Raw genomic sequence first — 23,727 nt, 5'->3', positions numbered from 1 at the left:
AATCATTAATAAAATTTACGACCCAAATCAAATATTTTCAATTAGTTTTTGCAAAATAATTCAAACAATCAACGGTATTCATCCTATAGACCAAATGTTTATGCAATAATCTACTATCTTGTGCTAGTAATGACATAAAAAATTAAAATTAAATAATATATATACATATTAGATGATACAAGAGGAAGTCGATTTTTACATTCACATCTATAAATTTTATAAAGAAGCCATAATAGTGAGTTGATTATTTTTTAAGACAAGAGGAAGTCGATTTTTACATTCACATCTATAAATTTTATAAAGAAGCCATAATAGTGAGTTGATTATTTTTTAAGAAACAGTTTTTATAACACTCTCGTAGGGTGTGTTAACCAGTATTTGATCAATTAAGGAAATTTTCATAAATAAACTTATGTAAGTCCCTTTATTTTTTATTTTGCACAAGACAAAAAATGCTGAGATGTTTATTTATAATGTAAAATCGTGTAACAGCGTTGAAACTAATCCTAAATAAGTTTTTTTTAATAAAAAAATTAATATATAGAAATTCGTATTCTTCCGGTTGTTGCTCACTGGACAACTAGTGTTTGATTACGTTTTTGCCAGTAATTGATACATACCAAACGATATAAATAAAACGTCGATTCGATACATCAACATTTTATATTACTTACTTCTTGTACCTAATACGATTCTCAGTACCTACAAGTTTTGGCTGCTTCAGCCTAAATAAGAGTGGCTGAACTATGCTAAAAATCACCGTCGATATACTTATAGGTTGATCTATCTTCGCCAACAGGACAAGGAGTTCTACAGACAGAACTTTTATTTCATCTCGACTAACTACGTTTAGAATAGTACAAATTTTTTGTATGTGTAGTGTGACATTTTCTCCTAGAAAAAATAACTAAATAAAATTCCCCGTCTTTTACTTTAATTTCTTTTTTAGCAATTCTGGCTAAGGGTTCTTCTTCGCTGTCACACGTGAAATGTTCTGATATATCATCAAGACTTGTTTCGCTTTCAGACCATTCTTCATCTCCCTCGCTTTCGGAATATTCTATTTTAGGTTTTTTGATATTCGTCTCAACTTTTCCTGATTTTTATTATTTTTATTTATAACGTTTTGCTGCTTTTCTTCCTTTTTCTTTTCTTATTATAGCTCTTTCTTCTTTTTCTTCTAATTTTTTCATTTTCAAGTTTTCTTTATTTTCATGATACTTAAGCCACCTTTTTGACATAGTAGCATGGGGTAGCTTTTTCTTGTTCACAACTTGGTTTTTCTTTTCAGGCGACTCTTCTGGCCAAAAAATGTGATCTAAAATGGAAGTGCTAATTTTTCGGTTCTGTAATTTTTCGTTAGAGTTAGATGTCGATGATCCTGGAGTCGTTGGCCTCTTCAACACTACATTGCTATGGATAATAATGCTGTTATTTTTCTGAGGCGGTTGTAGGTCTTTCTTTACAGCTTCCACAGAAATAGTCTGGCCTGGACAAACGCATTTTTCGGCGTTATTGTGATTTACTATACGTATCCGATTCGTCATCTGCCCATTCACCCATTTCAGCACGTTTAAATTCATTTCTTCTTTCCAATAGAATTAGTGATTTAAAATAAAGAAAATGTGGAATCTTAAATTCAGCGAATTTATTTCTACTTGTATTATTTTCCTTGTATACCCTCAAAACTCTAGAAGTGTCTTGCACGCATATACCAAGTCTATAGCTTCTACATTATAAGGGTTAAAATATCCACTTACGAAATCCGTTCCTAATAGAATCCCCACTAACTCGTTCTGTGGCAGGAAAGGTTGCTTTGTTCACTGATTTATTACGATTTGATCTTCTCCAATTAAGGACAACATTCCTCCAACTAGCTTTTAAGGGTGCAAATAATGAAATGTCTGCCGGCTACAGAATATGTGTTGCATTTGAGAAAAGTCGGTAAAGAAAAATTCCGATCTCTAAAATAAATTATAGGAAACTTCACGCCTTTTGATTTTACAAATGGAAGAAGTGTGTTACACACGTAACTATGGAACGTTTGGCTTGAAGTTCAACCTTTTTTAGACCTTCCTGTTTTCAATCAAATATGAGTTAGGCGTAATGAAATAAAATACAAATATCTTACCAATGACCCAGTCCGGATTTGAGTTTCGTACTATTTATGCAGGAATTTGCTCATAGGGATAAACGATCATAGGAGGATAAATTTCTCCATCTGCAGAAATTGTGAAGATAACTGAAATGCCTTCTTTTTCTGAACCAGATTTGATTTCATAGAAATTTTTCATCCCATTGGTCCTAAGACCAAACCTGTTTTAGGATTTGTAGGAAAACCTGACTCATCAGAGTTAAATAGTCTGGTGGGATCTTGTAATATATCTTCTGCATTTTCTCTTGCCAGGTATCTGCGTACATCTTCCTGCCACTGTCTAATACTGGTTTTAGAAACATATGAAACATAGAAACAGAGAAAATCCTTTATGGACTGAAGCAGTGATCTAACGCACTAATATGTTTTCCTCCTCTACGGTCAAAATGGTCGGAGGCGGAGGACCCATTTTTCATTTTTCCGGGGTTCTACATCTTAGTTTGTTAATAAGGGTAGAGTGAGGAACATTATACATCTTTTTTGCACTACGTATTGGACATACATTATTCCTAATATCCTCAATGGCTTGTAATACGTCATTTTTTGAGAATTTGAAAAATACTTTAGTTTTCTTTCCGTGACCGCCATCTTGCTGGAAAAGAAATGATATAAAAATTTCAAATCAGTGATTGACCAGTGGTCGAGCTAGTTGTTGACTATGGTCGCCGGTAGTTAAATACATTAACACTTAGGTGTTAGGATTTTTTTTACGAGATTGTCTCAGTTGCAAATATTTTGTGTTTAAAGTTGATTTGCATCTTTTGAAAAAGCGGTCAGTAGGACGTCACGTTGTTTGTACGTCTGTAAAAACAAATTAATGTCCAGTTGCTATGAATTAACTGTAAATTATAAAGTAATAAAATTTTTATCAACCCCTATAACATATTATGAGAAATGCAAAGTTTTCTGAGGAGTCTGGTTTCTTTGCGACTTTTCATTGTACACTTCAAGAATATCAATTTAAACTAAAAGAGAAAAATGATGTTTTTGGTGACTAAAATCGTGATAAAAACTTTTGTGGCAAAAAGTCTTTTAGAGTTTTTTAGAGAAAAGAAATGAAATACGAATCCAGGTTTACTCCAACGAGCTGCATTCGATGGCTTTTAAATAAAGGCTTCCATACAGTGTACACTTTTTCTTGTTACGAAAAAAAAATGGTGAATTTTAGAACTTACTTCGTATTCATTTTACGTAATCTAAGTAATTTTAAGTATCTTAAGCAAAGATAATTTTAAAGATACATATATAGATATCTTGGATGATGACGCACTACATAGGTTTAATTGACATAACGTTAAAACCTTATCAATGGGCTTTCACTGCTAACGTCTTGTAATAAATAAAATCAGTGAATGAAAGAAGATCCGATCGTGCCGCGTCACCTTTGATGTCTATTATAGTTGCAGACGAAATGTCACACCGCCAAACTAAAATTCCACACCACATCCTAAAAACCCCAGACAACGTATTATGCCATAATAACGTTAGAACGGTTATCTTTTCAATTACAATATTTTGTAGATTTATTGAAATAAATTTTTTGTAAAGTTTTGAGCGATATTGCATATTTTATCTGTAATTTTTCGTTTCCTAAAATTTCATTATCTTAATATAAGATTATCAGATAACAAATTTAGACTTTATTATTTAAAAATTGTGTTTTTTTCTCTGTCTCCTCGATGAACAGAAACCTCTCTCTCTCCTTTGTTTTCATAATTTCTTCAGGGTATGCATTAAACACTAGTGGCGACAATGCACATCCCTGTCGTACCCCTCTTTTAATTTCGAATTCTTCTGAAATGTGTTCATTAATGCCTATATGTACCCGCTGCTTAAAATATAGATTCATAATAATAATATACACTTATCAATAAAATTTAAATATTTCTTACGAAATAATAGTAAAATTCAATTTTTTTGTGGACAAATTTAACTAATTGATTTGTCCGGGAGGTGAACCTACAGAAATTTAAAAAATTTAAGCTTCTGCGTGCCATAGAATCCAAGATTTTGCAAATTTTTTCAGTGCGCTCTAATTTGAAGTTCCATTCTAGAAAAAACGGAGCTGGGACAGGCGGTATTTTACTAGTAGTTTAATCTTCGTTTATAATCTATTTAATTTTCATATTTATTTAATTTTCTTAATGTTAATAAGCAATGAAAATATGATTTTAAGAAAAATATTGCCATCTTGGTTCCTATTGATCGTAGAAGGTTCTCTTTTTTTTAATTGTGTTTTTTCATCATCTTTTCAGTGTCCTTACTTACAAACGCGTGGCATCAAAAAAGTTAGTCCTTTTTCAAAAGGTTTTTTAATAACAATTTTGATAAAATGTTGAAGTGTTTTAATATATCTTTTACATTTATGATTTAAAAAAAAAACAAAGCAAAATCAGATGTACGTCTTTAAGGACTTGTTATCAGTTATTCCTCATATACCTTTTAAAACCTTCAAAAGCCCGTATAAGACTTTTTCAGCTTTACTGGCCTCGTCAGACATTACAACGGTATATTACTGTATAAAATCTTTAATAAAAGAAAATTTTTGTACTTAGGTACTACAAAAACTTTTTCTCAAATGTTGTTGTTTTGATATGTTCATAAACAGTCATTTGTGATCTAAATATAGCGAAAGATTAGCAAGGTATTTGTTGTGTTTCTAGGAAAAAATCTAATATTTAAAATCGTAAATATTGATATTTTATATGATTGCATAGAATGATTATATTAACGAATTGATAGTGCATTAATTGTATTTTTGTTATGGTTCAGTGGCAGGTAAGAATTTTTATCCTTGCAATGGCAAAATATTGTAATGGTGTAAAATTTAAACTCATACTCTTTTAAATTATAATTACACTTACTGAATTTCTTTCTTCAAATATATTATGTTCAATCGTTTCTTTACCGTCAAAAAAAATTTGATATATTATAATAGTGCTGCCATGTTTCTAAAAGATTCATTAATATTCAGTTTAGACATTAATTTTTTTTAAACTGGGGTAGCACGATAAAATAATAAGATATGGTCTACTTTGACCCCCGAAAATATCGTAAAATCACGAAAAATAAATGAATTAATTTTTTCCATAAAAAGTTATTGAAATTTACTATTATTTCCTAAGAAATATTTAAATTTTAATAATTGGTATATTATTTATATAAATACATAATATTAATTATAAATTAATACCCCAAATGTGTTTATTTAAATTAAAATATGAAATGTCTTATTTTTAAAAAGTTTTTACACACCCTGAATAAATGGTTTTAAAATTAACTTTGAAACGAATCTTTTGTACTTTACAAGAAGAATACATAATAATTATTATATATTTATATAAATGATATACATTAATCAATAAAGTTTAAATATTTTTTAAGAAATAATAATAAAATTCAACTTTTTTATGAAAAAATTTAACTAATTAATTTTCCGGGATTTTCCGATTTTTCCGAGCGGTAAAAATGTACAGTTCTTATTATTTTATTGAACTACCGCAATTTTAAAAGCTTCTCCGTGCCATAGAAACCGAGATATTGCAAATTTTTTCAACGAGCTCCAATTTTAAGTTCCATTCTAAAAAAACAAACCTCAGACAGGCGGTATTTTATGAGTACCATCATTTTAATGGGATATACATTTTACTCATTTTCTATATATATCTTAAAAATGAAGCCTCAAAGAATCGATTATTGTACTTCTATAGTTCTTTAAGGATTTGCCATCAGCTATGTCTCATATATCTTTTAGAACATTCAAAAACCTTTATAAGATTTTTTCAGCTTTTTTTTACTGACATATTATTGTTTTTTAGTTTCTGGATTATTCCGTTAATTTTGTGTGTCATCTTGCGCGGCATGTAACAATTCATCTGCTGATAAGCCAGTCGATTGACGAAGGTTTCGGAGCCGTGGGTATTTCTTCCTACCAATTCCTCTTTTTCCGTCGATCTTTCCGTTGAGTATCAACTGCATTATCCTGTATCTGCTTCCTCTCATTATATGCCCCAGATATTCGAGTTTTCTCTTTTTTATCATCTTTATTAAGTCCCCTTTACCTTGACCTACTCTGTTCAAGACTTCTCTGTTTGAAATGTGTTGGACCCATGATATTCTGAGCATTTTACGATATAACCAAATCTCGAAGGCTTCTAATTTGATCACCATATTAACCTTCATAATCCAGGTTTTATATCCATACAGTAATACAGGATACACATAACATTTTATGAACTTAATTCTCAACTGTAAGTTCAGCTGAAAATTGCTCAGAATAGATCTAAGTTTTATAAATGCTCCTTTCTATACGAGTTTTAATTTCTTCATCCGGATTTAGTGTCTTGTTTATCTAACATCCTTGGTATTTAAAATGGTTAACTTTTGTTATCGGTTCATTATTGACAATTGTCTTTGTTGTATTTATGCTTAGTCTGTTATTAGAGCATTCTCTAGTGACTCGATCTATAAGGAATTGAAGATCATCCATACTTTTAGCCATGATCGCGGTCATCTGCATATCTGATATTGTTAATAGTTTCTCCCCGATTCGTACTCCACATTGCCCTTCCAAGACTTTGAAGTTTTTGTACTTCCCATGATCGTTGAAGTAGTGTTAGCATTGAGAACAAAGCTTCCCTTGTTCCCAATCCTTCTCTGAAACTGAATTGTTTATTTCCCATTGTGTCTTTACATTTCTGCTTGATTCTATTAAGAATTATCCTAAGAAGTAGCTTGAGAGAGTGACTCATGAGACTAATTATTCCAAAGTCTTTACATAATGACGTATTAGGTTTTTTTGGAAGTGGGAGAAATGTAGACTGCAATCATATTCGTGGCAGTGTTCCAGTTTCATATATGTGGTTATAAATGTTTGTTAGTTCTGAGACATTGTCGTCGTCTGGAAGTTTGAGCCAGTCTGATGGTATTTGGTCAGGGCCTGGAGATTTCCCATTTTTGCTTTGTTTGACGGCTTTCTCTACTTCTGCTTTCTAATTTCAAAATACTAGGACCAGTATTCGTATACTTTGTGGTGTTCAGTGGTGGCCTCGGATCCAGCAAGAGCTCTTTTATGTAATTGGTCCATTCTTGCTTTTTTTCATTTAAGTCGAGAATAATTTTACCTTTGGTGTTTCTCATAGTCATGTTTTCTTTGTAGTTCTTCCATCTCACGACATATCTGTTCCATCCAGACCTCTTTTGCTCGCTTAACCCCGTATCTTATTTGTCGATATATTTCTCTATATCGAGTCTCATCTTTATTTTTACAATTTCTTCTTTGCTGAATAAGGTCTAGTATGTTATCGGTCATCCAGTCCTTTTTCTTTACTGACTCTTTTGATGGCTGATTCAAAACTTCGTCTGCTGCGGTAACCATGGCAGAATCATTATATCTATATTTTGTCCGATATTTTCTTGTTCAGATCTTTCTAGCTATTTTTTAATTTCATGATCCATCTTATTTCCGAACTCATCTGCTTTTTCGGTATTTCTTAGGAGTCGATTATTATGTTTTTTCTGAGCTGTCAGGGTTTTTATTATTTTTAGTTTTAGTTTGAATCCAGTACAGAACTGATTATGATTAGTTGCTGCGTCTGCACTTGGTAATGTTTTTGCAGATGTAATACTGTTTCTAAACCTTCTGTTAATGATAATGTAGTAGATTTGATTTCTGACTACCTTTTCTTCTTGATCATCTGGAGATTTCCAGGTATATAGTCGTCTTTTAGGTTGTTGAAACAAAATATTTGCTATAATGCAATTCTTTTCTTGACAGAACTGTATTAGTCTCTGCCCGCTTTCGTTCCTTTCTGTGTTCCTTTTATGTCTTGTGTTATTTCGGCACCAACTTTTGCGTTGAAGTCTCCCATAAAAATCGTAGCTTCATGTTTTTTTGTGCTCCGGATAATTTGTTTAATTTGGTTGTAGAATTGCTCAATTTCTTCATCTGGTTTGTCAGCTGTTGGTGCATAGACTTCTATTATATTAATATTTATTAATTTATTTTGCAGCTGTATCATCATGATGCGATCATTGAAAGGAACGAAATTTCTAATACAGTTACGAATTTCTTCTTTGACAATAATTGCGACTCCGTTACGTCTGCCTTTCCTGTGTGGTAGACAATGTATCCATTGCTCTCGAATATGTTTGACCCTAGCCATTTCGTCTCGCAGATACCTAGGATAGGAATGTCTAGTCTGGCCATTTCTAGCTGAATATTGTGTAACTTCGCGCCTTCAAACACAGTTGTGACGTTCCACTTAGCTATCTTGTGGACTTCCACGACATGGAGCTTTCGTGGGTTTACAAGCTGAGAGGCCTCGTGGTCTAATTGTGATCTTCCTCCCCTGCCGGATCTTGGATTCCGAAGTTCATGATCATTAAAAATATGCATACTTTCTTCCTCTGTCACGGGAAGCTGTACTAGAGATATCCACAAGGATCTTTAATGTAGTGGTTTCTCCTGGCCTTCTACATCCTGATGCCGTTGCCTATTTCTTAGTTCCTCCGCCTTTTAGACCATTCTCAGGACAACAGAGTGTCCTACCACTCGCCAACTCATTTGACCGAAGCCGTTGGCCAGTAAGTGGGAGATTGCTTATACCGGAAATCATTCGGTTTATCTGTAACCCTAGGCAAGGGACCCTTACAGGGTGCTATCAGCCGGGTCAGCTGAACCCTGGTTTTTTATAGAGGTGTTACTCATCTCCCCTCCTCTTTTATCCGGGCTTGGGACCGGCTGTATCAGGTGTAAAGCTACTCAGTTCACCCACACCTATTACATTCAGAGTTTTGTTACATATGTACATATGTACATTGTTACATATGTACTACAAAAAATTCTAAAATATCTCTGACATTGGGGTCCATTGAGGTTTTCTTCAGGTGCGGTGCCTCAACTTTGACGATAGTGTTTCGTGATGTGATATACATCTGTATTATTATTGTTTAAATCTAGTTCTATATTGAATCGAGGTAGATCTTTCCGCGCGCCTCTTGTTTGATGTTGGAGATGTTAAGTGCTGTATGTTCATACTCTTGCAATTTATTATGTCACCTAGATCTATTTAAGGAATTATTTATATTAACAGACTACCACATAAGAAGTAGATTTCAAAATACATTTGTTTATTAAACAAATGATCTTGTTGGATAATTGTGAAAACAAAACGAATTAATTGTACCCTATGATTTTCAGTATATATATGATACCTACATATGAAGAGTGAAGCAATCCCTAAACATTGCAAACCATATTTTTAGTATTTTTAATGCATATTTGGAACGACTTTATTTGAAGATAGCAGTTAATTTCCTTACCTAAAATCAACTTTAATTCAAGAATTTTCATCCAACAACCAATGACAACATATGATTAGTCTTTATGAATACCACACATTCCATTATATTTAATCACAGTAGCTAAAATGACTTGTTCGTAATTCCATTCCAAGTCATGCATAAAACAATTTAAAAACAATGCTATATTGATAACTATAGTCCAACAATTTATTGGAGAGGGTGATTTATTGGTAAGAATCTATTTTGAAACTAAGAATTAATTTTTAGAAATTAATTCCATCGTAATCTGTATGTACCTTTGTCGTTCTGTGAATTTCTTAATTACCCAAGTCTTTTGCCTTACTATTAAGGGATAATAGGTACGTGACTTCCTAGGATTAAAGCTTTTATCCGAATTAATTTCTTGAATCCACACATATTATCATTGAAACATGGTTCATGCTATCTATAAACTGATATCGACAAAGAACTGTTGCGGCGATACCCTCTGAAGATCGTATTACCATCTTATCATTACCGAATTCATCTTGTCATCATATTACATTGCTTTTGATGGTTAAAAATTAAATGATCTGTTAATATTTAATATCTGACGAGGAATAACATAGCATAAACATATTTTGATTTGTACATATGTGCGCATTCTTTCTCTTGGTCATAGCTTCAGTAAATTTTAATCAACCATAAGGTATAGTCGTGATTGTGAATTGCTCGGTTTGTGATTAAGACAATAATTTTGTGATAAATTTTGTAAGTTTAATAATACGGCTGAATTCGGAATACTATGTCCTAAATAATTAAATATTTGTTATATTTATGCAAAAAAAAAAATAATTGTTGCATTTAACGGTAGAAAATACATATTTATATATCGTCTATATAGAGGTAAAACTCACTATTTTAACTGCAAAGTAAGTACAATAGAGATAATCACCATTTTGTTCGTTTTTCACCTTACAATTTTATTTATGATTATTATAGATAGAAGTATTATAATTTATGGAGCTATGGAGGTTAGGTGTTACTTTACTATTCTGTTTTAAAAGAGATGATCGGTTTGTTCTTTTACAAATTTGAAGATTTAATTTTGAGCCAGGATACTGTGCAGCCGTTTTCATCTTTCGTTCTATTTTTTATTATTGCTTTATTTTTATTTACATCATAGAAATCTGTATATTTAAGTTCACGTACTGCATACAGGTCCTTCTGTAATCTTTTATGCCATGCTGACCTAAATATTTCCAGCCAATCGTTCATGATAAAAGCTGTTCGGTTTTTTTTAGAAGACTCTATCGCCGAACGCATATTCGACTATGTCCTGACTCCAAAAATTTCTGTTCTATGCATTCAAAGTGTGTAGTGTGTACTGCATAGAGAAGTGCAGCAGCCACTTGCTGGTTTCTATTTTGACCTCCACAAGTGTCTGAAAAAAGGATGGTAAGTTTGTAATATACTTCAATAGAATAATACGCTTTCCATTAACTTTATTGCAGCAGTATCAAGATGCGTGCTCACCAAAATTGTATACACACAATTTTCGAGAGTAGTAAAATGGGGATACTGGGGAGTGAGGGAGTTGTAGCATACTTTGAAGGTCGAATGTTGCTGTTTTAAATATCTTTTCAATTTGAGATAACTTTTATCCGTATTTTTTGCTTTATGCCATTCATTCTTCCGTATTATTTGTATTGAATATTCTAATTCTAAATCTTGTTTTTTTGTTGCATCTGCTACTATGAACATTACTCTGAATATTATTAACAATAATTGGTTTCGTAAAGTTGCCTCCATATTTCTCTCCCCTCGAAAAAAGCGGCGGTATAAATGTTTAAGAATTTGAAGGTAATTATCCTAGTCTTCTGTATTCATTTTCTACATTAAGAGCATGGTTTTCTGCTTTTTAATAAGTTCTATTGGATTCAAAATGCAAAACTAAGTTCAGTTGCAAGCGTGTCCTATATATATTGTTTGTCATAAGTTTTAGTACGAAGCACTTTACGTAATTGTTTCTTATTTCGTTCTCTTCAAAACATAAATCATTATTCGAGAGGAAATCTTGTTTTAAAGACGAACTTTTTTTTAGAATTTTAAGTGATAGGATTGTCCATAATTATCACACTGCTGGGTGTTATATTAGAAAGTAATGTATTCTTTAACTACTCTTCAAATATATTAGAATTCTTTTTTTTCCGCAAAGCTTTCACCCATTTGGCACCCAACCATTTGAAGATCTACAGTGTACAATAATCATTCGAGAACCTTTATTCGGAGGTACGTCTTTCAGCTTGCACCTAAGTGAACCATAAGTGCAACCCTTGCTAGAGTTATCATGCGTATCATACCATGTTTCGTATAAATAATAAATTGTTCGCTTTTAGTCTCTGTGTTCTTGAAAGAAGGTTTTCAACGAATAATTTTCACTAAAAATGTGTTCAATTTCATTAATTTCTGTTTGTTTCACAGCACTCCCAAAGCTGACCAGGTCCTTGAACACTTATAACTTATAAGAATACGACAAAAACCAACCATTAGACTTAGTTTTTTATTATCTATGATTTTATTCATATAATTTATTATTTTGTTAACATTCCTATGGTATTATTGGTTTATTATCGGCTTTTTTCCCCACCACTTATGAGGTAGAGTCTGGAGGCGCGTTTTTTAGGTGGTATCCCCATTAGGCCTAATTCATTTACAATTTCTAGGCGAGATAATATTCCAATCGAGCATAATTATACATCTAAAAAGTTGTTTTCTAGCTATTGTTTTTTCATTTTTTTTTGATGGTCCAGGCTGCGGTTCAGGATCTAATTCAGTATCGAAGGTGAATGTTTGCGAAAGAACGAAAGTTAGAATTGGCGTCATTGTGGGTAATTCATCTTCGAATTTTTCGATTAATTTTAATATTTTCATAATGACACTGCAGGTTTCACCAGAAAAATTGAGGCACACTGCAGAACATTTGAGGCCCACTGCAGAACATTTGAGGCCTACTTGTCAGTAACCACACATACTTTCACAGTTTCCCTTGTATCTGCGGAAAATTAATTTCAAAAGTTCGGGGTGTGCTGGAGTTTTGAAAGTTTTAATTGGTATCCAAATTTTTCCATGCTTTTTCCAGCCCCAATCTTCAGGATCGCAGTGTTTCCTGGTAATAAACTCTAACACTGTGGAAATGAGCTGCATCTTGTATTGGCGGGAGCGATGATAAGTTAAATGTAATTTTGGTCACCGTCTTGGCGAATTGTTTGTATCTCATGCTGTTAAAGAATAATCTTTATTTCCACCATACAGATAACGACATTGTTTTGTTGACCATAGGAATTAAGATTTATTGTAATCCCATCTCTAGAGTATATTTATTATAATGCTCTAAAACTAATTTTTTGGCCTTTATTTTTTAGCCTTAATAGCAATATAAATAAATAAATAAGTAAATAAGTAATATTCTTTATTGTGACTGAATATTGTACACATTTTATGGACAAAGCTTATAACAATAAGACAGAAGAAAAAAAATCAGAAAGGGCTCAAATATTCCATCTCCTTGTGTTAAACAGTAACCAAATCTGTCATACAGATTTCTCCTCATATTTTGGAGTAGGGCTGGTGTAATGTTTGCAGAGAAATGAAGTATTCTTGTCCTTAATTCGACTAGGTTTGTGGCCCTTTCAAACTGATACCTATAAATGTTTTCTTTGAGAAAACCCCAAAAAAGAAACCGTTAGGCGCTAAGTCACAGGATCTAGCGGGCCATTTAATTGTACCATGTGTATTTATAATTCGATCAGAAAAAGTTTGATTGAGGAAATCAAAAGTTGCTCTAGAGTTGTGAGCCGAACACCCATCCTGTTCGAAATAAACCTCCTGAAAATTAACGGTAAGGTGTCGAACTACCGGAATGATCTCAATCTGTAAAAGTTGTAAATATTTGGGCCCGTTTAGGTATCCATCGATAAAAAATGGACCGACAATATGGTCGCCTAACATCCCAGTCCAAATATTTATCTTTTGCGGATGCTGTTTTCGCACTGCAACCCTGAGGTGCTTATTTTTCCGAGACTAATACCTTGCAACGGATGGATTGTGTTTTTTATGTAATAAAAATGAAGATTCGTCAGAAAATAAAATATTTTTTAAAAAGTGTACATTTTCATTCTGTTTATCTAACATAAATTAACAAAACTCCATCCGCCTAAAGTTATCTTCCAAAAACAGTTCTTGTATTGATTGTATTTTAAAACAAACATACCAGTGTGATTTACTTTTGAGAATTCGCTGGACAGTTCGAGCATTCACATTAACTTCCCTAGCAATTTGTACACTATTGCAGGGTTCACTATCTTTTTACAACTGTTTACACATCCCGAAGTTTGAAAAGGTTTAATGGTATTTTTAACTGTTGTAACATTTGGTGAGGGTCTATTTTCGAAGGCAACAATAGATAAATTAATTACTTCGTGCATCGAATGACCCTGAAAGTACCATGTTACAAGTTGCACTTCTTCTTGGACGGTATATAACGTAATAGGCATTTTATTAATTATTTGCATATTCTTTCAGAACTTCGTTTGAAGTTTTAAATGTCAATAAGACAATTCTTCTTCTTCCTATGCCGTCCCCATTAAAGGAGGTTGGCGACCACATTTTTAAAAGCTTCTCTGTCTTTTGCAACGTGGAATAATTCGTCTACAGTCATGTTTGTCCAGTCTCGAATATTTCGCAGCCATGACTTCCTCTTTCTACCTATTCCCTTTTTGCCATCGACTCTACCCTGCATGATGACCTGCAGAAGACTATATTATTTCTTAGTATGTGTCCAAGGTATGCAGTCTTGCGTACTTTTATCGTTCTCAACAATTTTTTGTCTCGACCCATCCTTCTCAGCACTTCCTCATTGGTGACCCTGGCAGTCCATGGGATTCTCAACATTCTCCGGTATATCCAAAGTTCAAAGGCTTAAATCTTTTTAACTATTTGCGTTTATTAACTAACATGCTTTTAGTGTTCATGTTTCTACCCCGTACAATAGTTGCGACCAGACGTAACATTCAACAAACCTCAGCCTCAGCGCAGTATTCAGATTTTTGTCACAGAACAATTGTTTGAATTTTAAGAACGCTGCCCTTGCCATTTCTATTCGTACCCGGATCTCTTGGTCTGGATCTAATTCTGTGTTGATGTAAGCTCCCAGATATTTATATTTTGTCACTCTCTCTATTTGCTGTCCACCAAGAGTTAGTTGTTCATTATTTATTGGACTCCTTGATACTATCATAAATTTGGTCTTATCTGTGTTGATGTCAAGTCCCATTTGAATGCATTCACTATTTATTGCATCTAGTAAAGTTTGTAGTTCTTCTATACTCTCAGCCATAATTACCGTGTCATCTGCAAATCTCATGCTGTTTATGATTTCTCCACCAATTCTTATTCCCTCTTTTCTTTCCCATAAGGCTTTTCTGAATATGACCTGTGAGTACACGTTGAAAAGCGTCGGAGACAAGACGCATCCTTGCCTAACCCCTCTCGCAATCGGTATATTATTTGTTTCTATATCGTTCACCTTTACTACTGCTTTCTGGTTCCAGTATATAGCCTTAATAAACTTAATGTCTTTTTTGTCTAAATTGATGTTTTTTAATTCATCTATTAACTTCATATGCTGCACTCGGTCAAAGGCCTTCCTAAAGTCTATGAAGCATACATATGCACTCTTGTTATATTCCCGACATTTCTGCAAGAGTACCGTCAACGCAAATAATGCCTCTCTTGTACCCATGCCTCCTCTGAAGCCAAACTGAGTTTCATCTATCTGCTCCTCACATTTCTTATAAATTCGGTTTTGAACAATTTTCAAGAGAATCTTTAAATGGTGGCATATTAGGCTTATCAATCTATAGTCATTACATGATTTGGGATTGTTGTTTTTTGGTAGAGGTAAAAATATCGATTTAAGCCATTCTTCCGGGATGTTGCCCTCTACATATATGTGGTTGAGAATTCGGTGAGGCAGAATAAGACAATTACGACCTACAAATTCGTACCTACTGTGAAATTAATATAGAGGTGGAAACGTGTAACATGTTACAGCGATTGCCATTGTGTTGTATGGTCAATACAACAATGTCGTGATCTGTATAAAAAGAAACGATACAAAAATGTTCGCCAACGATAGTGGGCAAATATCGCTTGGCTTTCTTACTAAGAAATAATGCGGTTCGGCTTGCTAATTCAGGATGTTTCTGTAAATTTGATGAATTTAAGTTTGCTGATCTTGTATATTGTGTCGGTTCCTGAAAAAGAATGGAGAAACAGAAGATTTTCGGCAATGACGTCTCCATATATAAAACTTGAAGGACAGTATAACTGACGCAACTTACACCCTTTTGAAGATTTAAAAAAACTGGCTGTGAGCAAGACAAGAATGTCAATGTTCTCTGCTACAGCTGCAGAATCATAGGCTTGGAATGCATCAAGAGCAGAACGGATGATGACTGTATCTGCATCAGATTCAGCCTGGTCGACACTAAAATCCACTTCTGATAGAACAGTTTTGAGAAGTTTGTTTTGTTCTTTTCATTACCCAAAAATTTATCTTAGAATAATACTGATACGGTGCTCTTATTAAACCTTTGTCCATTGGTGCTTTTTCGTGCGACGCAAGCGCACGAGGTGGGGTAAGTTTTCTAGTGGCGGAATGGATCGATAATAAATTAATAATAACGTAGGAAGATGGCACACCTTATTCCAAGATGGCGAGTATTCAAGAATCCAGTCAAGTGCGGAGCGCTGTAAAAGCCAAAGAAAATAATGAAATTAAACAAATTTGCAGTAAAAATTATTTTATGAAAGAGCATCTATGATATTGTTTTAATGATATTTTATTGCAAAATTACTAGAAAAAAAGTTATAATTCCCAAGAAAATTTATTCTAAAATTTTTAGTTATTTTTGTTTATAACTTTTTTATTTTCCATTTTAAGGTTAAAAGAATTACAAATAAAGTTGTAGACAGTTTAATTTGCTACAAATAATGTCAGATAAAATTTTTTGTAGGGTTAAACTTGAATTTAAGCTTATACTGCTTATACCCTCCCAATACATCAAAAACATAAATCTGTGTCCGCTAGGAAATACACGCTAAGCATACACAAATTTAACATTTCAATGGACTGTAAATACTAATTACTATAATTTAATATAATTTAATTTAATACCTAATTATTATAACTAAGATTAATAAATAAACTAAAAATTAAATACTAAATAATCTTAAACATAATTTAATCAGTTTTATTTATTAATATTTAAAGAAATATGTAAATATACATTATTTCTTTGTCGATAAGAGTTTTTAGATAATATGAATAATTTTTCAATAATTTTTATGTGGATGGAACATTATTTTTTTAATAATAATATGTTCTTGTAATGGCACAACTTTGACTATTTGGTACACCTACAATATTCATCACAAGAAATTAAACAAAAATTATTATGATTTCTCCCATGGTCTAAACATTTTTTATGGACATGATTATCCTCCGTTCGCTCTTGATGTGGGTATTATTTGGGCTGAAATTAGTTTTTAAAATACCTACTACTTAGGTTTAAATATTTTTTATTTCTATTAGTGTAGTCAAAAATAATTTTTAACTTCCCCTTGTATGGTACCAAATACCTTTTTTAGTCAGACCACTAGATGTGGTTTTAATAAGAACTAATAAAATTAAAATTAATTAGATTTAATAATAAAAAATCTAATTGCGTCAAAAAGCACTGATTGTACTTTTAGTTTTGCATATATATAAACTGTTCTTATCAATGGTTATCACAGTAGTGCATATTTAACCATTAATGTTTCTTTTACAGATCTAAACTTCGTAGTGCCACATCATTTAGAATCTCAGTGTTTCAGAAGATTTCGTCGAAGAGTGGCTGTAGTTACTAGCCGATCTTGACGGTACTATGCCGTATAGCCTTTTCTAAATAAATCAGAAACTGATTTACGGTGACAGAAGAGTTTAAATAACTTAAAAAATGGTGGACGGTATTTGGAGTTACGTCATGCAACTGGCTTTTCTCTTAGGCCTCCTAGCCAATCTCGTAGCACTTTGGATCCTCTACAAAACGGCCTCTAGAAGAAATAAGAAGCATTTATTTATGCTTAGATGCTTAGCTGCCAACGACCTAATGGCGCAAATTGGAATGGTCGTTCTTACAAATCCAGGAACCTATACTTACTTTCATCCCTCTGTATATTGTCCAAGTTTTGTGGTGGTACGGGCTTTTGGTCTTGGTTCTGGATGTGTAGCATTTGTTATGGCGCTTGAAAGATGGCTGGCACTCACAAGACCCTTTTTATATCATCAAGTAAGTATAAAAATGCCAAAAAATGTATTTTTACTAATAATCCTCATAGAGTTTTGTATTAATGTTTTATATTTAGCCAAATTTGTTTTGTTTTATTTGAATTTTAAACTTTTTGGCGGTTTATTTTGCTATGAATGTAATTTCTGCATATTTATTATTGTCTACGGTTTCACCTACGTTAAAAAAATGAAAATATTTATGTAATTCTTGCGTATAACAACTCAGTTTGATTTTACTACAAGTAAAAAATTTGGAAATTTTAATAATTGTATATGGAAAACCTTTCTATATCGAGCATGACATGGTAAATAATTTATTTTGTAAAGCTAAGACGCCTCAAGGAAACATTTCCATAAAAATTGTCCATGAGTACTTCCTTTGACTATTCTTTGCTCTATTTCCATATCCTCAATCAACTGTTACAAACAGCACTATTTGTTTTCAATATTCCATATTTTTATTTGCTTTCTTTCTGTATTAATCCTAATGTTCCCATTTCGAAGTATTTAATCTTATCTTTTACGTTAGGCTAAAAAAAGGCGTTGAAAAAGGGCTGACTTTTTAGCTTATAAGTATTTATAAAAACTTTGATATCTTTTATGATTGGCGCTTGTAGGTGGTAAGTAGGTTCACTGAAAAGATGCTGAAAAAACACAATCTTAAAAAAACCCTTCTATGACCAATAGAAACCAATATGGTATTTTTTCTTAAAATCATATTTTCTTTGTTTATTAGCATTATCGTTGAATCGATGTGGCTTTATCGTCGAATCCTGAAGATATCTTATACCGACCTCGTTTCTATATCTCGGTTTCTATGACTCGATTTCTATGACAGAAGCTTGATTTTTTAAATTGCGGTAACTCGATAAAATAGTAAGAACTGTGCCATTTTCACTTCCCGGAAAAATCGTAAAATCTCGAAAAAATCAATTAGTTAAATTTTTCAATAAAAAAGTTTAATTTTACTATTATTTTGTAAGAAATATTTAAATTTTATTAATTAGTGTATATTATTTATATAAATATATATTATTAATTAAAAGTTAATACTCCTTATTTAAATTAAAATATAAAAGACTTTTTTTACACTCAATAAATTGTTTTAAGACAAATTTTGAAACAAATCTGCATTTTACAAGAAGAATTAATAATTGTTATATGTTTAAGATAAATAATATATATTAATTAATAAAATTTCAATATTTTTACGAAATAATAGTAAAATTCAACTTTTTTTCCGAAAGGTGAAAATAGCATAGTTCTTATTATTTTATCAAGCTACCGGAATTAAAAATAATCAAGCTTCTGCGTGTCATACAAATCGAGATATTGCAAATTTTTTCAGCGCTTGCATTTCTAAGTTCCCTTCTAAAATAACAGAGCTCGGACAGGCGGTATTTTACAAGTACCATCATTTTAACGGGTTATCTGTTCCTCAATGCAATTCAAGATCGACAAAAGATATTTCCCTATTTCTCTTTCCTAAACTGGAAATCTTGAGTAAATCAATAAAAAGAAAATACCAATCTTTTTACCCTTTCTCGGAGAAATCTATATCTAACAGAGATATACATCCATCCAAAATAATCGACGTAAGAAGCCTCAACTCAGATGGCACCAAAACTTACTGGAGGCACATTGAAAAACAGACAGAGTGATGTCTACATAAAAAGAAGAAGAAAAAGAAAATCAGTAATTGATTTTCTGATATATAGTGAGCGACTCTTAAGTTATTCAGCTCACTTTTAACGTTAAAATTCTTGACTAAAAGTTTTATTGCTCGCCAGTATCGTTAAAATATTCTTAGTCGGTAGATCGCAAAGAATTAGAAAGGCAGACAGTAGATCTCGAGTCCGATTAAGTTGGCCACCCCTGTAGGGTCACTTTTTGGGCAAGTACAGTTTTTAAATAATCGCTATCCGGGATAAACAAATTGAATAATAAATTATTTGGTCGATCTAGCTGAGATTTAGCACATAAGGTTAACCTTTTTAAATTACTGCAAAATACTGTATTTGTATTTTGTATGAAAGTTAAAAAGAAACAAAGCAAAATCAGCCGTACGTCTTCAAGTATCGGTGGTCAGCTATCTCTCATATTAGTCCAAGAAGCCACTGCGCGTCCGCTAGAAAAAATATTCTTATTCGGTTTTTTGCACAATCTTACTCAAAAAAGACACCTTTTGTTCATTAAAAAAAAAGCAAAAACAAATTTGCATGTTGGCAGGTCCAAAATGCGTCAAAAATTGTTTAAACAATTTTTTATAAACAAAGTTTCTGAACAAAAAAGGCTCTTAGTAGCTTCTCAGCAAAAATGGCTATTTTCAATTCCGAAAAACAATATGAAAAAAGGAAAATTTTAATGTTGTCAAAGGTCACAACTATTCTTCCAATGTCTGCTAACAACATCCTGAAGCATTTTAGTTCATAATATTAATTTAAACCTTCGTTTTTTAATTTTTAATCAAGCGCGTATTCAATTATTACCCGCTGCCGCTTGCAGTGTTTGTATATGCCGCATATCTCTCAAAGCCATGCTGAATATACATACCTTACCATACATTTTATCGTTGATTGAATAACCCAAATGGGTTATTCAATCAACGATTTTATTCTTACTTTACGTATCTAAATTTAAAAAGCATTTTTATGTTTAATGTATCAAATCATTATTTTAGAAGAAAACGAGTGCACTATTATGAAAGTACAAGCTTTAATTTTAGCTAAGTTACATTAAATTTGACATAATAGTTGATTCAAAATTACCGATTGATGCAAAAGTCCAAAAATGTCAATTTTTCGCCATTTTATATTTTTGAAATAAATTTTGTAATCAACCTTTTTTATGTAACAAGTATTATATTGTAGCTCTTGAATGAAACTTCGTAAGATCCATTCTTAAATGTTCATTAATTTTGCAGGTCCAGAACTTTTTTTTATAGATATAGATCTTATTCTAAACGGATTCTCTTCTTGATCGATTATACATACCACTGGTATTACCGGATGATTACGCCCATCGAACAGCATCCATCCCTCGGGCCAGAGGCCCTCTGGATGGATTATGTTGCTCTCCGGGCATAATCATCTTAATAACACCCTTGGTGCATAAATAACTATTAAACCATTGTTTTTTAAATTCTCATTTGTGCAATGAAAATTTAAACCAGCAAAAATCTGTGCCCTATGTAGATCTTGTTTCTCTTTCTTATACGCAGCAGCCCGAGCGCCCGTCCTTTCAAAAAACAATGTTTTAAAATAAAATAGGTCAAAAATACTTATCGGGGAATGATAGAACAAGGTTGAACTTGAATTTAGATCCTTGATGAATTCAAAAATAATATTTTTTACTTGTTTTTTAAGCCTTGAAAATCGTAATTTTGCTTTTTTCTCCGTTTTAAATTATTTAGAACTCGAAAACGATCAAATTTGCAGAAAAACTACAACAGACCTATTTTGTTCAGAATGGTCCAAATAATAAAAAAAAATTGCCCGGACCGAAAAAACAAAATCATTCATTTTTGTCTCTAGTGCTTGAACTAATCATATTCTTAGCTGATCCTGATGTGTTTATTTGGTTAGATATTATGTACACCTCTCCCTTTGTCCTATATATTCAAAGGATATATTTTGCTATTAGCCGTTGGGACGCACTATATGTGCGTCCGAACGATTGAGGATGAGAACTTCTTCCACCCAGTATATTCGGAGGAGTCGTACTTAGTATAGAGCTCCTCAGTCTTATACCGAGACCGTTCAATAACTTAATCAAATCCCTTTTTCTTTTACTAAACAGTTTTCAGTTTAATATGTTTCATTAGTAAAGTTGATGCAGCTTCTTTAATATTTCTGTCTAATTCGTTTAAAATTATTGATGGTATTGATGATATTGATTAATCTCATTGAACATAATACATATCTGAGATCGTTCAGTTTTTATAACCTTTGGTAGTATTGAAGTTTCTTTCAAATAAACATTTTCGTTTTCAGGTATTTTATGAACACAACAATTTGTTTTTTTTTTGTTTATTATTAAGTTTAGTCCTAGATAAAATAGATTTTAATTTATTGGTGGTTTTAAACGTAGGTATGCCAAATTAGTAATGGTTGAAAATTCCGTGATGCATAAAGTAAACCGCATTATTAGTTTTTTAGATAAGCACTGTTATCAGTAGTAGCCATTGCACTAACCATCGTCACATTTTACAATAAATTCTCTTATAGTACATTTGAAAATGATTGATAGAACAATTTTTAAGCAAAGGTCTAAATACAAGATTGGTCAATAGAGAAAAAACGTAATAATTGATACTTTCTTTCATCCACAAGGAAACTAACTTCCTGTAATTTTAAAATCCTAAAATATAAGATTAAATAATGTAAACTAAATTGTAACATATACCTTTTAACTGGTTTTTACCCAGATATTTAGTGGCTCAAAACATGTACACCTAGTAAGTATTAACCACATTTTGTATTAACCTTGGTCAAAATTTTAACTTCATGGTTTTTTTAATTGAAGTGGTTATATACTTTTTAGGATACTGATGATGGAATATGGATTCCGAAAACGTTTTGTCTTCATGACATAGCCTGTTTTGGATTTTAATTTATATAACTTTTATAAAGGATTTTAAAAAAAAAAAATTTGTGATACCTTCTTATCTGAATTTTCACTCGACTTTAATATGACCACACTGACAAACCTCAAATACAATACATCATAAAATGCAAATGGGCAAACCCTAAGGGATTAAGCAATAACTGAACGCCTCAGTGAGGGAAAACTAAAAATTATCTTCTTCCGATAAGAAGGCATCATCGTCATCATCAGTTTCTCCATTTCACAGAAATAATACTTGGTTCTATAGTTTCCTCTATTAACATATCGAGTTTCTATAATGTTTCTTCCTCTGCTATGACATGTCTTATAGCTTTTTGCCAACTGTCAGATAAAATTTTTTATATGGAATCAGGTAATAGTTGACGAACATCTTGAAGTTTAAATGTTGTATTATTTCTCGCGACATATCCCTTCATTTGAGACCAGATTAGTTCTATGGGGTAATCTGTCACTGGGTAATCGCAACACTTTAGCTCCATGTTTTTTGCTATTTCATCTACACTATACTTCTTAAATTTTGGTGAATATTGTTTGTATAGCTGCAATAACTCTTTTTTGAGTAAACCTTCTGCTGGCACTTCTATTTATTTGGTTATTAGCCAATCCAAGAGTTCTTGCTTCCTCCATTTAGTGTTAGGTAACGGTTCCTTTAATCTTGAACGGTAATTGGCATTTTCCATGACTATTACAAAATTAGTCGGTAATAAATCTATCATTTGACTGAAATATTCCTCAAAAACATCAGCAGTCATTTTTTCATGGTATTCGTTTGTAGAATTAGATATAAAATCTAGCAAACCTATATCAACAAATCCTTTATCTCCTCAAATATGAGTGATAATTAGATGGCGACCTTCACCATTTGAAAATTTTAAGCCCGTGGACAAACCTTCTATAAATGCCTGACGAGCATTTGTAACCAGTTTATCTTGTCAAACTTTTTTTTTAAATGTCCTTCATTTATCCATGTTTCATCTAAATAAAAAATATTTTTGCCTTCCCTCTTTAATTTTCGAATTTCCCTTACATATTGCATCCTCTAACAAATAATTTATTCTGTCTCTATCAGCGAAGATGTTCTATTGCTATTCACATAAACGAATATTAATTCACGTAGAGATTTCCACAATTTATCTCTTTTAATGTTTGGCAAAGACTCATAAAAGTTTATCCAAAGTAGAAATCTTTTTTTGTAAATAAAATGAATGGACTTTTCTTCGAATCGATTGTTTCACATATGTCTGTATGAATGGGTTTTTTCCCTGTT

General features: G+C 32.1%; 1 protein-coding gene across 3 annotated transcripts in view; it reads left to right on the top strand.

Moving 5' to 3' along the window:
• Positions 1-23,727, top strand: part of LOC140452014 (rhodopsin, GQ-coupled) — a 64,920-nt gene that overhangs the window by 18,169 nt on the left and 23,024 nt on the right. Inside the window, exons 1-2 of one of the 3 annotated variants that reach the window (XM_072546025.1) lie at positions 4,887-4,933; positions 17,335-17,835. In XM_072546025.1, the coding sequence (XP_072402126.1) occupies positions 17,503-17,835 (333 nt within the window). In that variant the 5' untranslated portion in view covers positions 4,887-4,933; positions 17,335-17,502. Of the gene's footprint in view, positions 1-4,886; positions 4,934-10,137; positions 10,211-17,334; positions 17,836-23,727 lie in introns of those variants that run through there. The other 2 variants (XM_072546026.1, XM_072546024.1) reach the window with 2 other exon arrangements.

This window comes from Diabrotica undecimpunctata, chromosome 10, assembly GCF_040954645.1.
Source record: "Diabrotica undecimpunctata isolate CICGRU chromosome 10, icDiaUnde3, whole genome shotgun sequence".
Classification (NCBI taxonomy): Eukaryota; Metazoa; Arthropoda; class Insecta; order Coleoptera; family Chrysomelidae; genus Diabrotica; species Diabrotica undecimpunctata.
Note: the sequence above shows the minus strand (reverse complement) of the source record. Positions and strands in the feature narration are given on the sequence as shown.